Below are 26,079 nucleotides of genomic sequence, written 5' to 3'. Positions count from 1 at the left end.
ACTGAGGATGTGTTAGCCGGGTTCAGGAGCTCCTCAAAGTGTTCTTTCCACCGCTCGACAACATTCCCAGTCTGGGTCAATTGTTCCCCTCCCCAGCTGAACACAGCCTGAGTCAAGCCCTGCTTCCCTTTCCTGAGTCGCCGAATGGTTTACCAGAATTTCCTTGAGGCCAACCGAAAGTCCTCCTCCATAGCTTCGCCGAACTCCTCCCACACCCGAGTTTTTGCTTCCGCGACCGCCCAAGCTGCAGCCACAGCCACAGCCCTTCTGGCCTCCTGGTACCTGTCTGCTGCTTCAGGAGACCCCTGGGCCAACCAAGCCCAAAAGGCCTCCTTCTTCAGCCTTTCAGTGTTGTATTCTGTAAATTCCATTGGAGTCTGTCTGTCTTAGGAGAGAGATCCCTCCTCTATTGCTCTCCCTGAAGTTTCTTCCTATTTTTTCTCCCTGTTAAAGTTTTTTTTTAGGGAGTTCTTCCTTATCCGATGCGAGGGTCTAATGACAGGATATTGTATTGCTGTAAAGCCCACTGAGGCAAATTTGTAATTTGTGATAATGGGCTATAAAAATAAAATTGACTTGACTTTATCTATCTATATATAAAAACAAAGTTCATCACATTGAACAGTTTGGTAAAGTATAATATCAAACCTAGTTTTCAAATGATAGTCTCTCAAATATTTCAGCTCTCACCTTGTGAGAAACTTTAGGCAATAGATTCCTGTTATCATTAATTTAGCCAACAAAATTGTATCACGATATGACAATATCCGAATTTCATCCCTAACATCACATCACAAAAAAGACAGACAGGAAAACTGGTACTAACCTGGTACTCTGACTGAAGCACCCCAGTGCCTGAGGCAGCGCCAGAGTGTCCGATACGAGGTTTCTTGTTTGGGGGCCCCTGTTCTTGGCCGTGCTGGAGGCCCCCACCGGTGGTGGTTCCCGTGGCTCCAGTGGTGCCATTGGTTTGGGCCGAGCTCTGCTGGGAGGGGGCCTGCTGGGCTCCTGCCTGCTGCTGGGCCTGGTTTTGGGTTTGGCCTGTGGTCTGCTGGTGCTGCTGGGTCTGGTTTTAGGAAGAGAAAGTGAGACAGTTATACCTGGACAATAAACACAGGTGTACCTGAGTCAGGTGAGAAAAAGAGCCAAGACAATGTGCACGCCAGCACATGTGTGTGCTTGTGTGTGTGAGTTTAGGCCAAAAATTCCTTCCTTCCCACCTTCCTTAGCTTTTTTATCCATTTTTAAGCTCGTTTCTTTCTTTTGTCTCCAAATGTATTTTTCGCGTCACGTCAATGATTATCAAATATATTTTATGTTAATTTGATAACTGATTCGCCAAATAAATAATAATACTGTCGTTATTATGTGCATTGTGCTAGTAGATAAGAGCCAGCTTCGACATACTGCATCAAATGTAATATTAGTATTGTTGGTTGACATGGTTTGTTATGGTGCCTGCCAGATGCTTTAGCCCTCCTTGTTTGTTATACGGAGGCTATGCTAGCTTAGACTAAACACAAAGAAGATGGAAGTGCATTAAAAACTGAGCCAACAGAGTTTGAACTTCTACCAATGGCTTGGTCGCACAACAGCACATGTATATTTTTCTTAGTTAATCGATGCTTACACCCATAGTGACTTTAACAAGTCCCCCTCGTGATGCACAGCCAAGCTGAATGCCATACTTGTGCTTGAACTGGGAATCTCTGCATTGGGTTGCCATAGTCACTGCTGCTCACCCCTTGCCCCCCCCCCACACACACGCGCACGCACTTGGTGATGTGGTTTGGAGCCATCTGTTCTAAAAATAAGATCTATACAACATAGCCCAGCATCACGTGTGAATGTGCTTGTTTGTAGGAAGATTTTCATATACACTAGCGCCACTAGCACTAGAAAACGGTATTTCAATCCAGTAGCGTACTGTGGGGTTTCAGCCAGGGCCTTCTGTATCGAACTGCCCCCCCCACCCACAAATCTATCTTATGTGTGCTGATACAGCCAACACAGCCACACACAAAACATACTATCGCCATCACTATATGGACTACTGCATCAACACCAACAAGACAGCCGATCTTCAACAACCATAACACACACCACTGTGCACTATAGCAGCTACTGCAGCATCACCATCACATCTTCCTTTATGTCACTCAGCAACCGGCCGTGTTGAACAACATCTATTGCCAACATATTTTGGGAGGGAGCCGTTATCAGTCAGCGTCAGTGTTTCCAGTACTATGCGGCGCCGATGCTTCTGAAGCCAGTGCAAGTGTTTACAAATAGGGATACTGGACCAAAAGTGAGGAACGGTCATTTCTTTGCGAGGCAGGGCGGACTAGACATGGAAAGCTGGCCATGCAATTTGAGGTTGTCGGTTCGATCTGCCAGGCAGACGACAACAAAGAATTTGTGGAAAAACCGAGGATGGTGTCTACATCTGAGGATTCAGTAGCACTGCCAAATGTCTATATAATCCAGGTAAGCGCAATAATCCAGGTATGGAAATCACAGAAAGGTGAGTCGGTTCATCTGGACACAACATTTATTGAGGGGAACGCTTCATCACTCATCCAAACGACGTCTTCAGCCTACAGACTGATATCACTGCCAACGTGCCCTTGAGCAATGCACTGGACCAATGCAATGCACTTGTCACGAAAGTGGGGAGGCGTCTCCTTCGAGACTGCCGGCCGGAGAGATGCAGTTGGCGAACACATGCAGTACGAGGGTGGGTGTTTGAATTAAAATAGGGATTGATTGGCCACTAAATTGGGAGAAAAAAGGGAAAAATCAGAAATTTTGAAAAAAAAAGAAAACTGCCTACAGTAAAGCCATTAGAAAAAAAACTACCATAGTATTTTTGTGTTATTTCTGTTACATTACTATATATACTATAGTCATGCACTAGAACATTCATATAGTAATTCCTCATGTAATCCTTTTACACTGTAGAAATACTGTAGCGTTTGTATAGTAATGTGACAGAACCCCCCCCCCCGGAAATCCTACTGTAATTTCAAATTTTCTACGGTTTCACTTTAGTGCACTTTCCTATGGGACAGGGGTTCCATGGCTTCCTGAAGAGTGACTGCGATGTGACACAACACTCTGAACAGGTGTTGCCTACAGCGTCGCACAGCAGTTGATATGTGCTGCAGAAGAAGAAGAAGATTCTCAGAAGCTGGACGAGCATAGACAGACCTGTGGTGACACGCACAGTCGCCATTCCTCTCACACAACACAGATCTGTTTTTCATGGCCTCCTAGTCAGAGAGACCATTTTCTAGGTGGGGGCTCTTGCATTTTAAGCCAGCGGGGTTGCTAAACGTCTGCCCAACTTTACTGTCCTTGAGCCGCTCAGCTGTCAACACTGCAAACTCGCAACAAGACGGTCCTGGGTTTGATACCAGACCTTCCGCGTGGACTTTTTTTTGCATGTTCTCCATCTGCTGGCGTGGGTTTCCCACTTGAGTCTCGTATTTATCCGGCAGAGCCATCGCAAAGTCATGGAGATAGGCTTTCTTAGCAGCATCAACAATCTCCTCCCTGCTAATGCTGTGTGTGTTGTCTCCATACCGCATATTCTCAGCGGCGATGCTGCAGTCAAACAGCACTGGCTCCTGGGACACTATGCCAATCTGAGCCCGCAGGAAGGGCACGCTAATTGGTCGCCCATCTCAGAATATTAGCCCATTCATGTTAGGTGAATGGGTATGACATGTGAATGAAAGACGGTGTTGCTAAGCAGCTGACGCGATGCTGAGCCCAGTCAGGATAATGTGGGCAGCAAAATGACAGATTTGTTTTATGCACCCATGGTTTTTTTTATCCTTCAAGTTTGTCTTACAGATGATGGTAAAGCCCAGTGGTCATTTATAACTCCTTCCCCCTTACATCTATTGTCTACCTTCACGCAGCTAGCAATCACTCAGGCTTGCAAAGACATCATTAGCCAACCAGTCTCTAAATTCAGGTGTCACCCAGGCTCTACATCCTCTCTGAGATGAACCAGTGGGCAAAAAACAAAGTTAATGAGTATGTAAGAGTAAATTTGTGCAACGAGGCCTCTAAACATTTACATAGAAACTAATTTCCAATTTGATGCTCTCCATCATTGGCATATTTAAGTTAATTGATCTACAAATAATCCAGATAATGAATGCTTTTGTGGTTACTAATGGTTTCAATGGTTCCTGTCTCAGGTAGGGCTTTACCAGGAAAACCTACCATGTTTTATGTCGTCACCAAAGCAAACAAATGGAGGAGAAGGTAGGTTGTGGTGAGTTTGAGTTTGAGGAAGTTGTTTTTACAAGCAAATGTTACAGAACAAACTGGTAGACAAATTTGACCAATAGATAGTACAACATCAATAAACAAAACTCAGCTGTTTCCCCTGTGGAAGAAGTGCCCAAAGAAAACAAGGAGACAGTTACACAATGGGGACGAAGGTATTTGTAGAAGGAGCAAGGTTTGTCAATAGATAGTTAGGAATGGCTAATCTACGCAGGAGCATGTCTATGTTCCCTAAGCCCTATGTTCCCTTAACCCTATTTCGCTGAACTTAACTAAACCTAACCTAACGTACCTTAACCTTACTTAACCTCAACCTCTACCTAACCCTAACCTTAGCCCAATGCTTTTACCTTAACCGATAGCTAACCTATTTCCTAGTCCACGGCTCACTGAGGTCATCAGAGAGCAAAGGGTGGGGCTCTGAGCAGCAGAGAGAAAATAGCGTAAAACCGGAGTCCACTGACCTCAATGACTATCAGTGTCTCCTAGCATCATTCTCCTCCAGCTTAAAAGCAGCTAAGACCACTTACTATCCATGCATCCATCCATTATCCAAATCGCATATCCTGCTCTCAGGTCGCGGGGATGCTGGAGCCTATCCCAGCAGTCACCGGGCGGCAGGTGGGGAGACACCCTGGACAGGCCACCAGACCATCACAGGGACCACTTACTGTCAGAACAAAATCTGTGGCACCACTGATGCTTGAAAAATGTGTTTTGCTTTTAACTCACTCCTCAATCCGCCTCCTCCTCCGACCTCCACGCTGCTCACTCCTGACATGTTCACCTCATACTTGACTGTTAAGGTTTCTGCCATCAGTAACCAGTTTTCTGAGCCTGACCAACTCTGTTTGCTGCTGCCAGCTAACAGTGCCTCACTCACCTCATTCTCCCCCCTGACCAAGGAGGAAGTCTCCAAGCTTCTGCCGGACTCTCGTCCCGCTACCTGTGTGCTGGACCCGATAGCATCCAACCTCCCACAGACCATTTCCCCTGCACTTAACCCCGCAGTCACACACATCGACTCCTCGCTTACAACGGGTGTGTTCCCCACTGCATTTACGCAAGCTCAGGTCACGCCCCTGCTCAAAAAGCCGACACTCAACCCAGCCCAGGTTGAAAACTATAGACTGGTTTCACTCCTACCCTTTTTATCAAAAATACTTGAGCGCACTGTCTTTAACCAAGTCTCCCAATTCCTTTCTGAGAACCATCTGTACGATTCGAATCAGTCTGGCTTTAAGTGGGGTCACTCTACCGAGACTGCACTCCTGTCGATAACGAAATCATTGCGTTTGGCTAGAGCTGCTGGTCAGTCTTCAGCTTTACTGCAACTGGATCTGTCAGCTGCCTTTGACACGGTTAACCAACAAATCTTCCTCTCCACACTCGGAGCTTGGTATCTCAGGATCCGTCCTCTGCTGGTTCATGTCCTACCTCTCAGGGAGCTCTTTTACAGTATCTTGGAGGGGAGAAGTGACCAAACCGCACAGCTTATCCCCAGGGGTGTCTTAAGGGTCAGCCCTCGGTCCCTTTCTCTTCTCAATATAGACCACCTCACTTGGTGCAATCATCCACCTCCATGGTTTCTCATACCATTGCTATGCTGACGATACCCAGCTCTTCCTATCATTCCCGCCAGATGGCCTCACAGTCTCTGCACGGATATCGTCATGCCTCACTGATATTTCTGCATGGATGAAAGAACGCCACCTTCAGCTTCACCTATCTAAGACTGAGTTCCCTGTCATCCCAGCCAGTCCATCCATACAACAGCAGATCAATATCCAGCTCAGATCAACCCAACTCACGCCTACAAAGTCTGCCCGAAACCTGGGTGTCATGACTGATGACCAACGAACCTTTACGGTTCACGTGGCCTTGATTGCTCGGTCAATGCAGATTTGCCCTGTACAACATCAGGAAAATTAGACCCTACCTGTCTGAGCATGCCACACAACTCCTGGTACAGGCTCTTGTAATTTCACACATTGACTACTGCAACTACTCACTGGCAGGTCGCCCTGCAAGCACTTTCAAACCTCTGAAAATGATCCATAACACGGCAGCATGTTTGGTCTTCAACCAAACCAAAACAGCCCATGTCACTCCGCTGTTCATATCCCTCCACAGGCTCCCAGTTGTTGCCTGCATCAAACTCAAAACCTTGATGCTCACTTACAAAACAGCAACTAAAACGGCTCCCGCCTACCTGAACTCCCTCATTCAGGTCTACACTCAGTCCTGCTCGCTATGCTCTGCCAATGAAAGGCGCCTGGCACTTCCGCCACAACGGGACCCTAAATCACTAGCCAGATTCTTATGTAGTTCCCCGGTGGTGGAATGAGTTATCAAACTCCACTCGATCCGCTGAGTCACTCTCCATCTTTAAGATGAAGCTAAAGACCCAGCTCTTTCACGAACACCTCCACACCTGATGGTATTAATAAAAATACAAAACCAAAAAAAAAAACAAACAAACCCACAAACAAACAAACAAACAAACAAAAATCGCTTCTATGCACTGCCTTTGTGCACTGCATGTTGACACCTATGTCCTATCAGGCTTGAACCTAGTTTTTTGGCACTTACTTGCATTGTTGTCTCCTGACTAGATCCTTGCTTGTGTTATATTAATTCTCAGATGTAGGTCACTTTGGATAAAAGTGTCTGCTAAATGATATTGTAACACTGTATTCAATAGCTAACCCACAGGGCTGAGGGTACAAAGGGCTGACCCCCACCAACAAAATGAGGAAAATTAATGAGTGATGAACTTCTCTGTGAATAAATATGTTTTTTTTAGCAGGCAATATGAGAAGCCTTGTGAGTGATGGCATTCTGGGCGGTGTGTGGCCTGGAAAAATCATTTGTAAATGTTGAACTGTTAACCTGTTGGCTAAAGACTTTGACTAAACAAACCTGTGAAGGACTAAGTAAATTGAGTGCCGTGCCTGCTCATGTTTGTATGCAGTTTAATGAATGCTACATGGTGAACCAGAGTGCCTCTTAATGTCTGACATAACAGACTGCCTTATCACAAAGGACGTTTGCAAAATTTCTCCTCGTCCTGCCTCCTTTAATTAATGTTGCTGTGCCAAAAACACTTTTAAGTTGAGCTCTAACGTCACATCAACGTGATAAACATGCTCAGGATAGAATGAACCTGTTGTACAGTTTCCCCAACACCACCTTTTTACTGTTTGGTCATTTTGGCTATGTCTTATGATACTAATTCGGCATTATCTGATGTACGGTGCACTGAAGCAGCTCTCCGCTGCTCTTCGTGGGCCGTTGGAGTATACTGTCAGATTTTTAAGGAAATAGAGACGATTACTAAGTGCTGACTCATGGACCACTGATTCAATCATTATTTGCAAATGATCAATTACATCCACTGCTACTCCTATGGAGTTCATCCAAGTCATGCAAACAAAATAAAGCACTGTTGCAAGGAAAAGCACTAAAGCCAACAACAGAACCTGTAAAGAACATTCCCTGACCTTTCACCTCTAAAAATTAGTCTGAATGTGGTTCTTCTGTGGGTCTGGTAGTGCTGCATGATTAATCTAATCGCAGGACCAGGAGCCCTCCCCCTTTTCTCCCCAATTGTAGCTGGCCAATTACCCCACTCTTCCGAGCTGTCCCAATTGCTGCTCCAACCCCTCTGCCGATCGGGGGAGGGCTGCAGACTACCACATGCCTCCTCCAATACATGTGGAGTCGCCACCCGCTTCTTTTCACCTGACAGAGAGGAGTTTCGCCAGGGGGACATAGCGCATGAGGATTACGCTATTCTCCACAGCCCCCCCCCGGAACAGGTGCCCCGACCGACCAGAGGAGGTGCTAGTGCAGCAACCAGGACACATAGATGGGTTTCCTGTTTACAAACATTACTGGGTGCGTGCACAGCCAGGGGGGAAACCGCTTTGGTAGCTCTCAAAAGACTGTGAGATGCATAATCTTTTGAGAGCTACCAAAGCGGTTCAACAGTGAAAATGCTGAACATTTTTCACCCATCCTTTTGATGGTTTTTGCAGTTTATTGCGTAACAACTGCGCGTCATCTCTGCTGTATCTGAGCTCTATCTTGGTTAAAATCTCTGCGCTGCAGCTGCATTCTGCTCCCTAGTTGCGCACGCATCGCTGTGATGACGTTGTACGGAAACCCTCCTATACCCACATCCAGCTTCCCACCCGCAGACACGGTCAATTGTGTCTGTAGGGATGCCTGACCAAGCTGGAGGTAACGCGGGGATTCGAACCGGCAATCCCCGTGTTGGTAGGCAACAGAATAGATCGCTACGCTACCCCGAAGTCCAGACCTGCAGTTTCCTGCGAGTTTGTTCCACATATGCCGTGCGTAAAAACTGAAAGCTGCCTCTCCATGCTTAGTTTTTACTTTGGGGACAGAAAGCAGACCTGTCCCAGATGTTCTGAGAGGTCTGGATGGTTCATAGTGTAGAAGAAGATCAGAAAGGCATTTTGGTCCTAAACCAGTCAGTGCTTTATAAACCAAGAGCGGAGTTTTAGAATCAATTCTTTGATGAACAGGAAGTCAGTGTAAAGACCTCAGAGCTGGAGTGATGTGATCCGCTTTTTTGGTCTTAATAAGGACTCGAGCAGCAGCGTTTTGAATCAGCTCCAGCTGTTTCATCGATTTTGTAGAGAAACCTGTAAAGACGCCATTACAGTGGCCAGAGTCGTCTGAAGATAAACGAATGGGCAAGTTTTTCCAAATCCTGCTGAGACATGAATCCTTCAATTATTGATATGTTCTTCAGGTGACAGCAGGCTGAATTTTTAATTATCTTAATGTGGCTACATAATTTGGGTCTGAATCCATGACTACACCAAGATTTCTGGCTTTGTTTGTGGTTTTTAACATTACCGACTGTAGCTAGGCAATGAATTTTCAACATTTTTGCTTGGCTCCAAAGACAGTTACTTCAGTTTTATCTTTAACTGAAGAAAATTCAGAGACATCTAATCGCTTATTTGTTCAATGCACTTATTCAGTGCTTGTATGGGATTATAGTCCCCTGGTGATATGGTTATGTAAATCTGCATGTCGTCTCCATAATTATGGTAACATATTTTGTTGTTTTCTAGAATCTGAACTAATGGGAGCATATAAATAGATGTTAAAAAGAAGCTGCCCCAGAATGGAGCCTTGGGGAACTGGAAAGGTAATTTTTTTATGCTCAGAATTGTAATTACCCATAGACACAAAGTAGTCCCTGTCATTTAAGTAGGATTCAAACCAGTTTAGTGTTGTAACAGAAAGGCCCACCCAGTTATCCAATCAGTCTAGTAATGTAGTCGACTGTGTCAAATGCAGCACTAAGATCCAATAATACCAAGACTGAGATTCTGCCACTGTCTGTGTTTAAACAGATGTCATTAAAGACCTTAACAAGAGCAGTCTCAGTGCTGTAGTGTGGTTGAAATCCTGACTGGAATATATCAAAACTGTTGTTTAGTGCCAAGAAGTTGTTCAGCTGTTGAAAAACAGCTTTTTCAATGATTTAAATTAGAAAGGGGAGGTTTGATATGAGTCTATAATTGTTCATTAGTGATGTGTCTAGATTATTCTTTTTTAAGAGTGGCTTGATGAATGCAGTTTCAGGGCCTGTGGGAAGAAACCTGAGAGAGACATGTTAACAATTTGTAGAAGATCTGAGGGCATGCAATTAGAAACATTTGTTGACAAAGTCTGTTGGCAGAATATAAAGGCAGCAAGAGGAAGATTTCAGATGTTGTATAATGTCCTCCAAGTTTTTATGGTTGATGGCATCAAATTGTGTCATGCTATTTGAATTGATTTTAGGTGGACAAAGGGACAATACATACCCTCTACCTAATATGGAGGCACCGACTGCCTGTCTAATTTCCCAAATTTTGTCATTGAAGAAGGAAGCAAATTCATTGCAGGCCCCAGCAGATAGAAATTCAGATGCTACTGCCACAGGAGGGTTTGTTAGCGTGTCGACAGTAGCAAACACAGCACGTACATTATGATGGTTTTTGGCAATGATGTCAAAGAAGTAGGACTGCCTTGCATTTCTCAGTTCTAAATTATATATGCGCGCAGTCTCTCTTTATAGATGTCGTAATGAACAGTAAGATTTGTTTTTCACCACCAGTGTTCAGCTTTACGACACTCTTTTTTTTCTATTCTGACCAGCATGGCACATCTCCATGGAGATCTTTTCTTACCAGAGACCACCTTCACCTTATTGGGTGCAATGGTATCAATAACATTTGTAATTTTAGAATTGAAATGATCTATAAACTCATTGACTGAGACCCAAGAGAGGGCGGGTGTAAATAAATATTTCACTGGTGCTTCTTTCAGTGATATTTGTGATTACCTCTGTTTGAACATTTGTGTGCAGAGATAGTACTCTCAAAGAAAACACAGGAATAATCAGAGAGCAACATCAGTCTCCACAACTTTAGAAATGTTCAGACCCTTGGAGATAATGAAGTCCAGAGTGTGCCCCTTGGTGTGTGTGGGCTCCGTTACATAACATACTGAGTCAGTCCACAGGTATCAGTAACACAACACGGTTCATTAGTTCTTCTGACTTGTGGGTTGTCAATATGAATGTTTAAATCACCAGCGATAACTACACAGTCAAAGTTGATGCAAATTATAGACAGCAGTTCAGTTAAGTCATCAAAAAAATTTGCATCGTATTTAGGTGGCCTATAGATATTTAGAAATATGATTAACTATCAAGAGGAATCAAACTGAAGAGCCGCATATTCAAAAGAAGCAAAATTTCCACAAGATATCTTCTTCCATTGGAGCGAATCACTAAACAAAATGGCAACCCCACCTACTTTCTTATGCTTTCTGGTTTCGCTCACAAAACTGAAGTTGGTAGGGGTCGACCCAACAAGAACAGTTGCGCCGCTACCTTGGTCTAACCAAGTTTCAGTTGAAAACATAAAATTGAAATTGTGCTGGATGATACATTTTTGGGGTTAAGTATAGGAGTAGTACCTTTCCTAGATGGCCTTTCGTGGGGTCCTAGACTGGTCTCCGTACACCCCAGCATCATACGAAGCGCAAAATATAGCCTCTCCATGATGAATGACCGTCCCTGCGTGGTGAAGAACCACACCCTCCTCGCGGTAATCCTGTTAACGTTGTCAGGAGACAACAGAGCAGAACACGGCGGATCTGGAGGAGTAAACCTCCATAATAAATCCTGCTATTCTTATGGGTAGCAGTAGTCCTAGGTGCCTTCGTCGATAGACTGATGTTATGGACCAGGGGACATCGTGGCTTTGCAGATGATCAATGCATCTTGACAATGGAAAGGCACAAACTCTCCAGTTAGCGGAGAACCACAGAACTGCATGTGGAGTAGCGCCCCAAGCTTTAAACAAACATGCGCAACCGAAACCCTATTGGGGCATCCTGACGGATGACCTAGGTGAGGTGAGGGTTGATGATAAAATCATTAATTAAAAATGTTTTTCCTGTCAAAGACCTGATATTGAGTGATGTTAAATTTAGTATGCCAGGAGTATTATCTGCCCAATTTTTTTTTTGCGACAGGCTGTGGCTGCTGGCGTACAACTGGAGTCAGATTAGATAAAGTAGCTGTGCGCTCTGAGTACACTTTGTTCTTCCTGGAGCTGGTCAAAACAGGAATCGCAGACCTTGGACCTGCAAATCGCCATCTGGGGTGGACTGTATCAGCAGCATTGGGTCCAAACCCAGTAAGCAGAAAGAGACATGAGCTGAAAGGGGGGGTGGAGTAAGGACCCAGTCCAGGACCCGGTCCTAGTATTCAGCAGGCTGACTACTGGGCCTACTACTACTACTAATGCTGACTGCAGGGAGATTGCTCTTGGTTTGTTTGGATAAGCGGGCACTTTTGGTGCCACATAGTAACATCTTGTCAGTCCCTTTTATCTGCATCCTTAGCTTGTGTGCGACACCTGGGAGGTGAGGGGGCGGGCGGGGTATGAGCCACGGCGTTGTCCTTGTTTTCCTGGGGAGAAAACTGCTCTACTTTTCCCAGATTTTCCTGACCCTTTCCAAATACCAGCAGTGGGGTGCCGGAGGCCATGGGTTAAGTTGGAAGAAAGCATGTGGACCCCCACTCTGTTTAAATGAACCACGTCCATTCTGAGATGGTTTTGTTGCTCCCTGAACAAGCTGAAATTGTCAATGAAGCTCAGTTTTTGAGCAGTGCATGCAGAGGAAAGCCAGGTATTTAATGCTAGCAAGTGACTGAAATGTTTAATTCCTTTTCCTAAAGTGGGGATTGGACCTGACACAAACATCTGAGCTGGGACTTGTTGTAGGATGTCCATCGAGTGTATGAAGTCCCTTTTTAACAGCTCTGCTTTTAAAAGCAGGACGAGTGTCATTTGTTCCAGCATGCACAATTAGCGTGTCCATGCTCAGATGGTCAAATAACACTTGTTGCAGTGTTTGAACCATTTCACTAACCGTAGCGTTGGGTAGACAACAATTTTAAAACATTGCTTTAAACATCCCTTATTGGTAGCACTTTAGTATGGGGAACATAAAAAAAACTTAATTACTAGTGAATTAGTAATGATCAAGATGTCACTTTAGTATGGGGAACATATTCTAAGTAACAAAAACTTAATTTACAGTAATTTAACACTATGAACACTTGTAGTTTTGTGTGTTGTTATGTAAGAACAGACCATATTCATTAAGTGTTAGTAAGGGAGAATAACTCTTCTTGTGGTACTACCACCTTATAAAGGCCATACTAAGCAAAGCATATTGAGATGGTACTACTAATAAGCAATACTTCTGAGGTTATAGAGGGAAAACTCATAGTTAATGGCTTACTGGTTGTATAATAAGGCCATGCAGAATAAGGCATTAATGAGTACGTAATAATGACCAATTAAGAGCCAATATGTTGCTAATTGGAATGCTAATAAGCACCTAAGTAATGGTGACTACGTTCCCCATACTAAAGTGTTACCCTCTTATTATATGATCACCTACCAGCACAGTCTTTGATCTGATGTCTTGTCTGGCTTGGTTAACTTCTTTTTCGAATATCTGTTGCATGTTCTGCTGTCTTTTTTGATGATGCGACATTAGCTTTAGTGGCTGCTGATTTGTTGTTCACCTCTGAGTGCCGCCGTTAGATGCTTCTCGCGGACTTAGCTGTATCACGGGCCGTGGCTGCACAGGTCTCAGTGTTAGCTTCTGAGCTAGTGGCGCTAATGCCATTGTGCGCACTTACAGGGAGCTCATCAAAAACAACACACCTGTTCCCCAGCCCATCCTCTGGTGAAACATTAGTGAAACTGTGCTTGTTGTGCCTAACTCTTCTTTTACTCCGCATAACGTCTGTCCAGACCTCAGGGTTTGACACTGTAGGGGTAGAACAGGTCTTTGGGCTTGATCCCCGGTTTAGGGCAATAGCACATATCCAGATCCGTTGTGGTGTCGGTCTCAAGCAGGTTTGGGCTGGACCAGGGAATAGTGTCCGCATAGTTATGGGTGTGGGGCCCATTGTGTCTGAAAGCCGCCCCGCAACACACTTCACGTCCCTGGTCCTGACCATCCGCTGGTTCCGGGACATCAGCTTGGAAAGCAGCAATCAGTGTGTCAATGAGCCTTTCATACTCTTGTATTTATGTGATAGAGCCTAGAGATTCTTTTTTCAAGCTTTGTGATTTTTCTGGCTGAGCGTGGCACAGATGGTGCATTAAGTGGAGGAGAAAGGACAGGAAGAAATTTTCCCAAAGCAAAACAAAGCCTCCAGCTTTTCAACTTCTGAGCGCAATAAACCTGGTTTATGCTCTCTTCCGACTTTTACCGAATAGGATCAGTATTCGATGCGATTTCAGGTCTATTGTACAGTCACAATATACACTAAATAGGATAACTGTTTGATCAGGTCTCTCCTATTGTTGTCGCAACTTTCTTCAACTTGTCTCTGTCAAGTTGTTTCCTGACATGCCACCGACATAATTCATTATTTCATTTGTCAGTGGGTCGTCACCCCCTAAGTGAATGTCACTACCTTCAGACGCCTTTCCGTCAGGCGTGTTTTGAAGCCTCAGTCTAGTTCATATGTTCCAGTGCCTCAAACGTCGACTTATCCACATTATTTCCTCGTGTTCCACGACCAGAAGTAAAAAATCTCCACACAAACAAAGAGCCCGTCTAGCTCCCGAGGGCAGCGGAACTCGTGTTTCGGCCTCAGAGCCACGGACAGACCGTCTCTTCTCTACAAAGAGATGAACTCTGAACACTCTGTGAAAACTGTGGTCACCTTTACAGATCCTCTAGTTGCTAAGAGTCGAGTACTGCTCCTGGAGAAGCAGCAAAAAGTAACAGGTAGGAAACCTTGGAACATCGAACAGCAAAGTGGAGAGCAAGAGCGAAAGCGTCTTGCACTGCAGCGTGGGCGGGAGAGACAATCGGACATTGCAGATGAGCGGACAACAAACCTGTGCTGAACCCGAGGCTCTCTTAAAATGAAAAAACAAAAATAAAAAAACGACCGTGGCAGCTCGCAAGCTAAATTCCCTGAAGATCTGATTTTGAGTGCTGCTGTGGCCCACTGACAGATTACCCCCCCCCCAAAAAAACCTAATCAATCTTATTGCAATCATGTGTGAATGTGGCAACCAAATGCAGTCTAGGGGTGGGCGGATCGATCCCAAAATACTGATATTACAGACACATGTCTCTTCTCTACACTTTCCGAAGGAGGGGGGGTAGTGTAACGACCACGGATGAATAGATTCGCTAGCCCTTGGGTAATGGGTCACACCCTTTAGTTGACTGGTTAACGTAGTCGCCCGTGGTGCGGGAGACACGGGTTCGCATCCCGGCTGTGGCGGTTCCCGGCTGTGGCGGTTCCCGGCTGCCCCCCCCCTGAATTCGCTACACTGATGTCAGAAGTGGGACGGCGAGACCGTGAGGCCATCGAAAGTGCGTGCACCCAGAAGCGTGAGGTGGTTGATATGCTGACGCGTTGGGATGTGCTTCCCAAAGGAGAGAGGGAAGTGAGAATTCATTCGACATATATATATATATATATATATATATATATAGCTTGAGCGAGATGGACATAAGTACAATAGTAGTACCAGCAGGTGGCTCCTGTACCGGAAGTTTGAATGGTCTAAATTTAAAGTAGAAAACTAGCAAGGATAAATGAGGAGAGGTCCTTGAAAGCTGAAAAACAAGTTATACAACAGCCACAGAGCTGCCGGCCCATCCACATGGCATGTGTATCGCACATTCTGCCAATACATGAGAGCAATCTGTTCTGCCTCAACCGCCACCGGGAGTCCTGTTCCCGGTCTGTCTTCCCAGCCCTGGTACACTTCACCTGACACAACGCAGAGGCCTTACTGGGGCTCACTGCCTGAAAGACAGGGTGACACTAATCTCTGGCAAATCCTTCAGTGGTCATGAAAATGTGTTCAGATTTAAGCTATGGAGGACGCACTGACCTCACAAACCACCACACACAGAGCTCCCCTACAAGAAAGCATATACGCTGAGTTTAATAACAAAAGGTATCGGTATCGGTGTTGGTATCAGCGATTCTGGCCCTGTTTTACTTGGTATCAGGTCGAAACCCAATGTGGCGGTATCGCCCACCCCTACTGCCGCCTGCTCGTGATCTATGCCCATACGTAACACAAGAGATGACCAATCGGTCTGTTTAGGCAGTGAAGCTCGTGCGGTGTAGGGTCACATGGCTATCCGGTGTGAAGGCCCGCTGGACATGGATGCGGACGAGCAGGCTGACGCTGAACTGGTCCACATCACACCTCTTCCTAACGAGCGAGCGAGCTCTGGTGGAGGGAGCGTGAAAAATTGTCCAGATATACTACGAGGGGCATCACAGCGTGAGGGGGGAGGGGGGGGGGTGAGATTTTTTGGTTTTTTTGGGTGCCGCTTGTGATCTCTCCCTCTGCAAACGAGTGAGAGTTTAAGTTGTTTATTCATCCATCCATCCATCCATTATCCAAAACCGCTTATCCTGCTCTCAGGGCCCTGCTCTCGGGGTCGCAGGGAAGGTCGCGCCCCCAGGGGCGTGAGGGGGTAATTTTCTTAAGCTTTAACCATTTCCTCAGTCGTCTCATGAACGACCAAGCCGGTCATTTTGACCGTTTTGGGGTTTTAAAAGTTTAACAAGTTTGGGGGGGGGGGGGAATAAAGCTACAGACCTGCCGCTCACTGAATGCTCCTAAAGCTGCATATATATGTGCATTAAAATAAGTTTTAGATCAACTGCACAAAAACAAGTTATGATGAGATCTACCTAAAAGGACCACGACCGGTCAAAATGACCGCACGTAATTTGCGCGTGAAGTTCGCTGCTCTGTCCTAGAAACCCACTAGCGTCCTCCAGTGCAGAGACATAGTCTAAACTTGATTTCTGGATATTGCCAACATGTCTGGGTACAGAGGCCGTTACAGATGCACCATGACCACCACCGAGGCGTTGGACAGCGGCCATTTTAAATTGTTTGGAAAATAGTATTAAAATTTGTTAAAATGTTAATTTTGGTGTAATGCATTGATATCTCAACTGGGCATTTATCTTGACAGAATAGTTTAAAAACTCCTTCTAGTAGTTTTTAAGTTCCGGTCGTTTTTTTTGAGGGGGGGGGGGGCTGTTGAAATGGTCATTTTCAGTTGCTTTTTTACGTTTCACATTTTATAGGCCTTGTTACGGTTGTTAGATTAGCAATATGTGTTTTCCGTTTAGTTTTTCAGGTAATATTTTCACTTTTTCAACTTTGCTATTCGAGTTCGACCATGCCTCTCTGAAGTTTACATTAAACATAGTATCATAGTTGTTAAAATGTTGATTCTGGTTTCAGTCGTTTCCTAACAGACATATGTAATGCATTAATATATTTGTGTATATATATATATATATATATATATATATATATATTTATATACATTTCAATATTGTAACGTACACAGATAAATAGACTCGCTAGCCCTCGGCTAACGGATTGGTTCTTTTAGTCGACTGCTTAACGATGTCGCCCGTGGTGCGGAGGCTCCGGGTTCGCGTCCCGGCTGTGGCGGTGCCGGGACTGCCCCCTCCAGAAATCGCTACGATATATTTGTATTGTATTTATCTTGACAGAATATAGAGTTTAAAGACCGGCGGTCATTGTGACCGCCCATGGTCGTTTTAGGTAGGGGTGAAACCCCCAGCCGTTCTGGTGTTAAAGTCATGAATGGCTGCTGTTACTGCTGATTGGACAGGAAAAGGAAACGTCAGTGACGTCAGCGCTGATTCTGACCAGTGACAATAGGTTGTAGGCAGAGCGAGCGCACACAACTTCGCCCGAGAACAGAGCCGGGCGAGGGGGATTCGCCAGACGCGCGACGAGCCGCTCGCCTGTTGGCTGACGCGCGGAGCAGGTCGGGGCAGGTCCAGTCAGGGACGAGCCGTGGCCTGCCGAGGCGCAGATCCTGTCTTGTGGTGCTGGATGTGGGCAGTACAGGATGTAACGCACATGGAAATCGGTTTGCTGGTTTGTAGTCCCTTCGAGTGGCTGCGGTTGTTGGTCACACATTAGTGGTTGTTGGTTTTGCGATGGAAAAATATACACGGAAGTCCACAGAGAGATAAATAAACGTTTTCACTTAACTGTCCCACTTGTTGTGTTATCATCGTTTCATGGAAAAGTACAGAGGGAGAACGTTAGTGTACAAGTTATTTTTGTACATCGTGGAATATGAGTTGATGTTGCTAATAGATTTTCCATTTCTTTACGTTAAATGCCCGTCTGCCCACTCACTGCCAGCGGGGCAGAATCTCTTTTGGGGCAGTTTGAAGTTTTCACGGGCAATGTCGCGCAATGCCGGCCGGTTAGACACAGCAACAACCAAAGTCTCCTCCATCCTCGCTCATTAAGAAAACTACAGCCGGGCATCTGGGTCTGTTCCGTTGCCTACCAGCACGGGGATCGCCGGTTCGAATCCCCATGTTACCTCCGGCTTGGTTGGGCGTCCCGACAACCCCGATTGGCCCCGTCTGTGGGTGGGGAGCCGGATGTGGGTATGTGTCATAGTTGCTGCACTAGCGCCTCCTCTGATTGGTCGGGGCACCTGTTCAGTGGGGAGGGGGAACTGGAGGGGGGGAATAGCGTGATCCTCCCACGCGCTACGTCCACCTGGTGAAACTCCTCACTGTCAGGTGAAAAGAAGCGGCTGGCGACTCCACATGTATGGGAGGAGGCATGTGGTAGTCTGCAGCCCTCCCCGGATCGGCAGAGGGGGTGGGGCAGCGACCACCGGGACGGCTCGGAAGAGTGGGGTGATTGGCCGGATAAAATTGTGGGGGGGTGGGGGGGGGAATAAAAAAACAAAACAAACTGAAGCCGGCGACTAAAATGAGATAACTGATGTGCATGATGGCAAAAACGACAAAAATTCACGTTCGCTTCGACTCCACGCGACCAAACGGGGCGAATGAAACCTTCACTCATGGCAAAGGAAATCTGAACCTTCGCTTTGCATGGAGTTCAGCTTTGGTGAGCTTTGCTATCGGTTGAGGCAGTGGATTCGCCGGTCAAAGAAGTGTGTGTGGTTGACCCCACGTGGCTGTAATTGGCTGTAGTTCCCCTCTCCCTCACTCTTCTGAGCTGTCCCGGTCGCTGCTCCACCCCCTCCGCCGATCCGGATCAGCACAATAGAGAAGACATAGGTAACGGCAAATCTTGTACACGGTCTAAAACAGTCTCGGAGTTGTTGTGAAAGGACAGGCTTCAGGATCGTGTTCAGTTGCCCCGCAACACACCATTGTACAGCTGAGTCCAGCAGTGGTCCCACGTCCAGTGGTCAAAATGGCAGCATAACCGATGCACACAACTAGAACTACAAAAATTAGACCCGGTATATAAAAACTGAACCATCCTTTGAGTCAAGCAAGGCCTTATGCGCGCTCTCATCCTGAAACTAAACCGTTAGCTTATCAGCATCGCTGCACCACTATCAGCAGCACCTTAAGAGTTGGTGCTACCCAGCAGCTAACTCTTCATCGGTGTATTCTGTGAGCTGGCGGTTAAAGAAGATATCAATTCGCTCCTTCTAGGGCGATGTGCAAAAATGACCCTCCGTGTGCTCTGGATGCGTTGGAAGTAAAGCGATTGAAAAATCCCAGCGGACTTGCGAAGCTCTCATCTGAAGGCTTCAGCTGCAGGAGCGACTTAAGCAGACAACCAACCTGTGTTGAACCAGTCTCTCGCCACAAAAAAACAAAACAAAACCCCAAAACACAAAACTATGACAGCGAGGAAGCGAAATTCCCTGATGAAGATCTGATTTTTCGCAGTGCTGTGGCCCACCGACCAACCCCACCCCACCCACCCCCCACCCCACCCCCCAAAAAAACCCAAACCCATCCCCTGGTCTGTGAATTCATTACCTTCTCCGTTTTCTCCTCCGGCTCATCTTCGTTTAGGAACTCTCGTTTTGGGTAGGGGATCTGACAGCCGGCAAACACACTACAGGAAATCAGAGAGACAAAACTTGTGTTTTTATTTTTTTTGTTTTTTTTTTTTTTTGCGTTGGCAAACACAGACCACTCTCAGATTCGTCTAACTGAGCCGTCTCTCTACAGAGCACATGATGAAAACAGGAAGTAAGATTAGAGGGTGAAATGCCAATTCTTCATATTTCAAGGAATAAATCAGTTGTGGGCCTGTTTTTTTTTTTGGGGGGGAATCAATTCAGTCCTTTGTCAGCGAGCTACGTCGGAGAGCGGCTCCAACCGTGGGAATGTGAGGCTACGATAACATCTTTCGAAAGCTTTTTTTTTGGGGGGGGGGTTTCTTTTCAGTCTCACTCAGTGGTTGGCAAGGGGTCCTCCAGGAAATAGGGGTCCTGCAGCGCCTGTTCAGATGTGATTCTTTTGGTGGGGTCCATTGTCAGGAGTTTCTGGAGCTGGAGACAAGAATGAGCGACACAGTGGGTCAGTCAATCTGCTGTTTCCCTATCATTTCTTATTACCATTGATCTGCAGCGGCCTCCGTTACCTTGAAGAGACGGTCGACTGGAGCTTTTATATATTTCTATTTCCATCGATTACTACTGAAAAATCTGTGCTCTTTTTACAAGATCCTTAAAAAAAATGTCTCCTACTTTTCCGAGGCATTAATTAACCCGAAAACAATATCATGGTATTGATCGGTGACGAATAACATTACTTGTCCATATTTGATAGTGTATTTTCTGAGGTTATCGAGGTCTAGGTGCTACAGAGGACGTTCTTCATATGCTGCCAAACTCCAAGTGCGAGACCTTGGGGGGAAAGGTCTTGAGACTGCGCTGGTTAGCATAGCAGTGTCAAGACCTTGGGGGGAAAGGTCTTGAGACTGCGCTGGTTAGCATAGCAGTGTCAAGACCTTGGGGGGAAAGGTCTTGAGACTGCGCTGGTTAGCATAGCAGTGTCAAGACGTTGGGGGGAAAGGTCTTGAGACTGCGCTGGTTAGCATAGCAGTGTCAAGACCTTGGGGGGAAAGGTCTTGAGACTGCGCTGGTTAGCATAGCAGTGTCAAGACCTTGTGGGAAAGGTCTTGAGACCGCGCTGGTTAGCATAGCAGTGTCAAGACCTTGTGGGAAAGGTCTTGAGACTGCGCCGGTTAGCATAGCAGTGTGCACTTACCAACAGGAAAACCTTGCTGTCGGGCTTGACTTTATGCTTCTCCATGTATTTGATGAGGCTGCTGTTTGCATACCTGCGACAGGCGACAAGCACAACAGTAAACCCCCCACAGCTCTGGAAGGCAGCTTATATGTATTGTCATGTCATCAAAACATACGGCCAACAGTGTGTCGACACACTGCACCACTGGCTGTGGAAGTGGACAACCATTTGCTGGATGTCACGAGTATGGGGTTCCGCTCACGTTGTTCTCCTGAAGTCTTTCTGAAGCGTGGGGTACTCCGGCATCTTCCTGATGTCCTCCCAGTCCTTGTCTAAACAATTCAAAAAACACACATCGACATCTCAGCGGCGGCAAAACAGCGGCGACGTCACACTAGCTAGCATATCTAAAATCAATGCGAGCGACCGAAGCGAGTTAATATGGAGTGCATACTGTGGTCGACACTAAAGTGACTATTGAGTCGGGCGTCCGGGTAGCGTAGCGGTCTATTCTGTCGCCTACCAACACGGGGGGGTCGCCGGATCGAATCCCCGTGTGGCCTCCGGCTTGGTCGAGCGTCTCTACGGTCGCAATTGGCCGTGTCTGTGGGTGGGGAGCTGGATGTGGGTGTGTGTCCTGGTCGCTGCACTAGCGCCTCCTCTGGTCGGTCAGGACGCCTGTTTGGGGGGGAACTGGGGGGAATAGCGTGATCCTCCCACGTGCTACGTCCCCCTGGCGAAAGTCCTCACTGTCAGGTGAAAAGAATGGCTGGCGACTCCACATGTATGGGAGGAGACATGTGGTAGTCTGCAGCCCTCCCCGGATCGGCAGAGGGGGTGGAGCAGCGACCGGGACAGCTCGGAAGAATGGGGTAACTGGCCAAATACAATTGGGGGAAAAGTGGGGGGGGGGGATCCACCCATCCATCCATTATCCAAACAGCTTATCCTGCTCTCAGGGTCGCAGGGATGCTGGAGCCTATCCCAGCAGTCATTGGGCAGCAGACAGGGAGACACCCTGGACAGGCCGCCAGGCCATCACAGGGTCGGTACACACATTCACATCTAGGGCCAATTTAGTACAGCTGAATCACCTGACCCACATGTCTTTGGACTGTGGGAGGAAACCGGAGCCCCCGGAGGAAACCCACGCAGACACGGGGAGAACACGCAAACTCCACACAGAGGACGACCCCCCCAAGGTTGGACTACCTTGGAGCTCGAACCCAGGACCTTCTTGCTGTGAGGCGACCGCGCTAACCACTGCGCCACCGTGCCGCCCGGGGGGGGGGCCATTGAGTCCACGCTAGCTAGCAGCTACACAGATGCAACCAAACGTCTTGTGCGATGAAAGCTGGACTTCAAAATGACAACAAAAAAAGAAACTCCAGTCAGGCGCCTGTACACCTTTATCGGCATGCGTACTTTCCCACCTCAAGCTGGCGTAAAAATTGTTGCAATATCTAGGATTGGGTTTTTGTTGTTTTCCCTCGTTTAACTTTTGCCATTTCCATTGACCTTTGCATCCTCCCGTGGGAAAAAAAAAAAGAAAAGTGGTCGCGTTTCAGAGGAAGAACGGCTGGATTTTGCAGAACCACGTCCCTCTTATCGCAGAGATCTCCACCCGCCCTCGGGTAGCTCGCGCATTTGTTTTGACGACAAGAGTGAGTGATGTGGCAGCGCTCTGGAAAAACAGCCGTTTGTGCGCCGCGCGACGATGAGGTAATGCTCCTGTAACCGTGGCTACGTCTCCCCCGTCTGTGTGCTGCGAATCGTTCCGTCAGATCTCGCGGGGGAGAGTCCGAAACCGAGACAAGCATTTGAAACGACTGTCTGGCAGTATCTAACCTCCTCGCCGGTGGTCTCATTGGACTACATTGGTCCAACAAGAGGCTTTGGAGTCAAATCTAGACCGGCGGGGGGAAAAACCCCCTCACAGGAGCTTTAACATGCAAGCTGAACTTTATCTTGACTCATTTATTTCAACGTATTCCACAACAGTTTTATTAATTTTTTTCTTTTTTTTGAACAAAAATGCTCTATTATGGTAGTTGATATTATTTCCAGGCTAACAGCAGCAACCGCAGCCTCGCAGCCCGCATGTGTTTGTGCACAATGAGGACCAACCTGCCGGGAAGCCCATGACGCTGAATATTCTGTCTAGCTGGTCGTGATGGAAGGGGTTACTGGTCTTGATGTCTTCCTGGCGACAGTGAAAGATGGGCTCTGACGTCAGCAGCTCGGCGAAGATGCAGCCAATGGCCCAGATGTCTGATCCATGCAAATACACACACACACACACACACACACACACACACATGCACAGAGAGACACAAACAGAGGCAAGCATTAATTAGTCTTAAGTGCTCACGAGCCGCAGTAAACTTTGAGCACCCCCCCCCCCTATTTAATTTCATGGCAGAGATTTTCACTCTTTGCAGCTTCCTGCCTGCATCGCACAACAGCCAACACCAACTTGTGCACACATGATTGTTATTCACGTCAACAGAGATGTCGGTAACGTTTCCTTCAGCTTCAAGCAGATCTCCTCCTTCCTGCCCTTGGTCTTTGCCCTAGTCCCATAATTAACACTCTCTCTGACAGGCGGGTTGGTTTATTGACTTGGATACGAAATATTTCGGAAATCATGACACACTGCTGAGGCATGGCGGACCTGGGCGGGGCCGGCGTTGGCCAGCCCAAGGCTCTGACTAACCTGAAACAGGCTCAAAAAAACTCTTCGGGGCTGTTTTCGCCGTTGCATGAAGGCTGTTATAATGTCTGACTCCACGCAGCTCAAAAACAATACCCACACCGCCGCCGCCGCCGCCGCCGCCACCGCCACCGCCACCGCTCACACCCACCCAAACCCACACACAAGCCGCATGTACTGTGAGTCACAAATACAGTCGGGGCTGGAAATGTTTTCGAATCGCCTAAATTTAGACCCCCACGTGAGGGCAGACCGAGCAACAGTTTGGTTAGATATTCCAGGAATGTCTAATTATAAGCGCAACGACACAGGCCCTCGAACGGACGAAGTATATCACGCGGCTCACCAGGCCAGACAACTCTCAGCTACCATAGGTTGTAGTTTTTACAGAAGACCGGAGTCGGCGGGGTGGGGGGGGTGGGGGGGGGCATAGAACTAGTGTGCACCTCTGGCTGGATTTACAGTGTGGGGGCCCTGGCTGCAAGTCCTCCATTCAAACAAATACGCATCAAATCCCTGCAGGGGGCTACCAGTCGGTGGTAAACACGTGGCTTTCCTCCACACCGCACTGTCTCCGTGGGACTACGGGGGTGGACGCCGGCTCACCGATAGCTTTGGTGTAATGTCGAGCCCCCAGCAGTAATTCGGGGGCCCTGTACCAGAAGGTCACCACCACAGGGTCGAGGTCGGCGAGCGGCTTGAGGGGGGAATTGAAGAGCCTGGCAAAACCCATGTCGGCTGCGGGAGGAGAGAGAAAGAGAGAGGTTGTTATTCAAACAAGCTTGTTATCAGACAGCGATACGGGCAGTGCACGAGGCGGCCCTGGTCCGGGGCGGCTGTAAAGGCAGGCGTGGCTGCCGGCGTGTCGTGGAAGCGGCTGAAAGGTGTGCGTTTCAGCCTCTGACCCAGAAATGTCCATCCGGAAGGAGGACGGGTTTGGTTTGAATAACTGAGCTCGAAACTATGTGCAACTCGTAGTGGCAATGGTGGTGTTGAACGTACCTCATTAAGATGTAGCTAATGGCTAAACAGATAGATAACGCTCAACTCACACAGCGCTGTTACATAGTGCTTGAAGGATGGTGCGCTGTGCTGTGCTGTGGTTGGCTGATGCGACTAGACCCCCCGACCACTCCTGGACTCCCAGCTTACTGGCAGTTATCACATTGCACTGCACATCTGAGTCCAAAGTTTGATGCTCTGTACTGGAGCGTGTACTTTTACAGGGGCTAAGCAGCCTTCATTTGTGTGTGTGTGTGTATGTGTGTGCGTGTGTGTGTGAGGGGTCATGCACATCAGTAATTTAGTGGCGAGGCACGCATCAGTTGCAGGGGGGTCGGGTTTTACTGAAACAATAACCTCGCACAACTGCTGGATGCAGCGAGCTCAAAAATAGACCCCGGGATTGCAAAAGCCCTCAGCGTATTCCAAGAATAGCAGGCCGGGCCTGCTGACTTATGTAATTGTGCTGACCGTTTGCCCGCCCCCCCCCCCCTGTGCGACCCCTCAGAAACAAGGTTAAACGCTACTGCAGCGGTACATTCAGACAGGTCAACAGCCGTATTGATCTGGTGCCATAATGGTACCCGGCACTGCTGGATTGTTGCCAGGCACAAACTGGCGAATACCGCTCGTGCAGTATTGTGCAGTACCGCAGCTATAATGACAACACCGATATGAAAAAGATACTGGGTTTTTATTCATTCGGCAACTCTCATTCCGGTCCACCTTACCGATTTTCACACGTCCTCGTTCGGGACCCTCCCCCATGACCAATATGTTTGCTGGTTTCTGGAGAGGGAAGAGTGAGACAGATAAGCAGTCAGTAGGTACAGAGGGTATACGGCGCAGGCCCTGGTGAGCATGACAGACAGCTAAAGATGAAACAGCACCTCATATGGCGATAAAATGCCAATAAATAAGAGGAAATCATCTTTCTAAATTTAAATTAAACTGGTTATTAAAATAAAAAACTCCGAAAGGAAATCTCTAAATGAAGACATAATATATTCAGTGCCTCACTTCCAGCTAAATATATATTCCCTTCTAATTTCAGACAGAACTAACATACAACACACATCTGATTTCCCTAGAAATACTTTTGCATGGACATTTTGGTCGATTGTTTTGATTTTTATTGACCTGTTTATATATAACCTCACTGGCCACTTTATTAGGTACACCTTGCTAGTACCAGGTTGGACCCCCTTTTGCCTTCAGAACTGCCTTAATCCTTCGTGGCATAGATTCAACAAGGTACTGGAAACATTCCTCAGAGAGTTGGTCCATATTGACATGATAGCATCACGCAGTTGCTGCAGATTTGTCGGCTGCACATCCATGATGCGAATCTCCCGGTCCACCACATCCCAAAGGTGCTCTATTGGATTGAGATCTGGTGACTGTG

At 47.1% G+C, this 26,079-nt stretch overlaps 1 protein-coding gene across 1 annotated transcript; it reads right to left on the bottom strand.

Annotated features, from left to right (window-relative positions):
• Positions 1–822: 822 nt before the first annotated feature.
• Positions 823–25,457, bottom strand: LOC130133593 (cyclin-dependent kinase 19-like; the record flags this gene model as incomplete). Its single annotated transcript, XM_056302055.1, has 8 exons — positions 25,406–25,457; positions 24,279–24,410; positions 23,087–23,230; positions 21,222–21,291; positions 20,978–21,050; positions 20,159–20,256; positions 19,739–19,817; positions 823–1,066 (listed from the first exon to the last, which is right to left on the bottom strand). Coding segments are annotated over exons 1-8 (877 nt in total), but the record flags the coding sequence as incomplete, so codon positions are not given.
• Between the last annotated feature and the right edge of the window lie 622 nt (positions 25,458–26,079).

This window comes from Lampris incognitus, unplaced genomic scaffold (genome assembly GCF_029633865.1).
Source record: "Lampris incognitus isolate fLamInc1 unplaced genomic scaffold, fLamInc1.hap2 scaffold_400, whole genome shotgun sequence".
NCBI classification, from domain to species: domain Eukaryota; kingdom Metazoa; phylum Chordata; class Actinopteri; order Lampriformes; family Lampridae; genus Lampris; species Lampris incognitus.
This window is presented reverse-complemented; position numbering and strand designations above follow the sequence as displayed.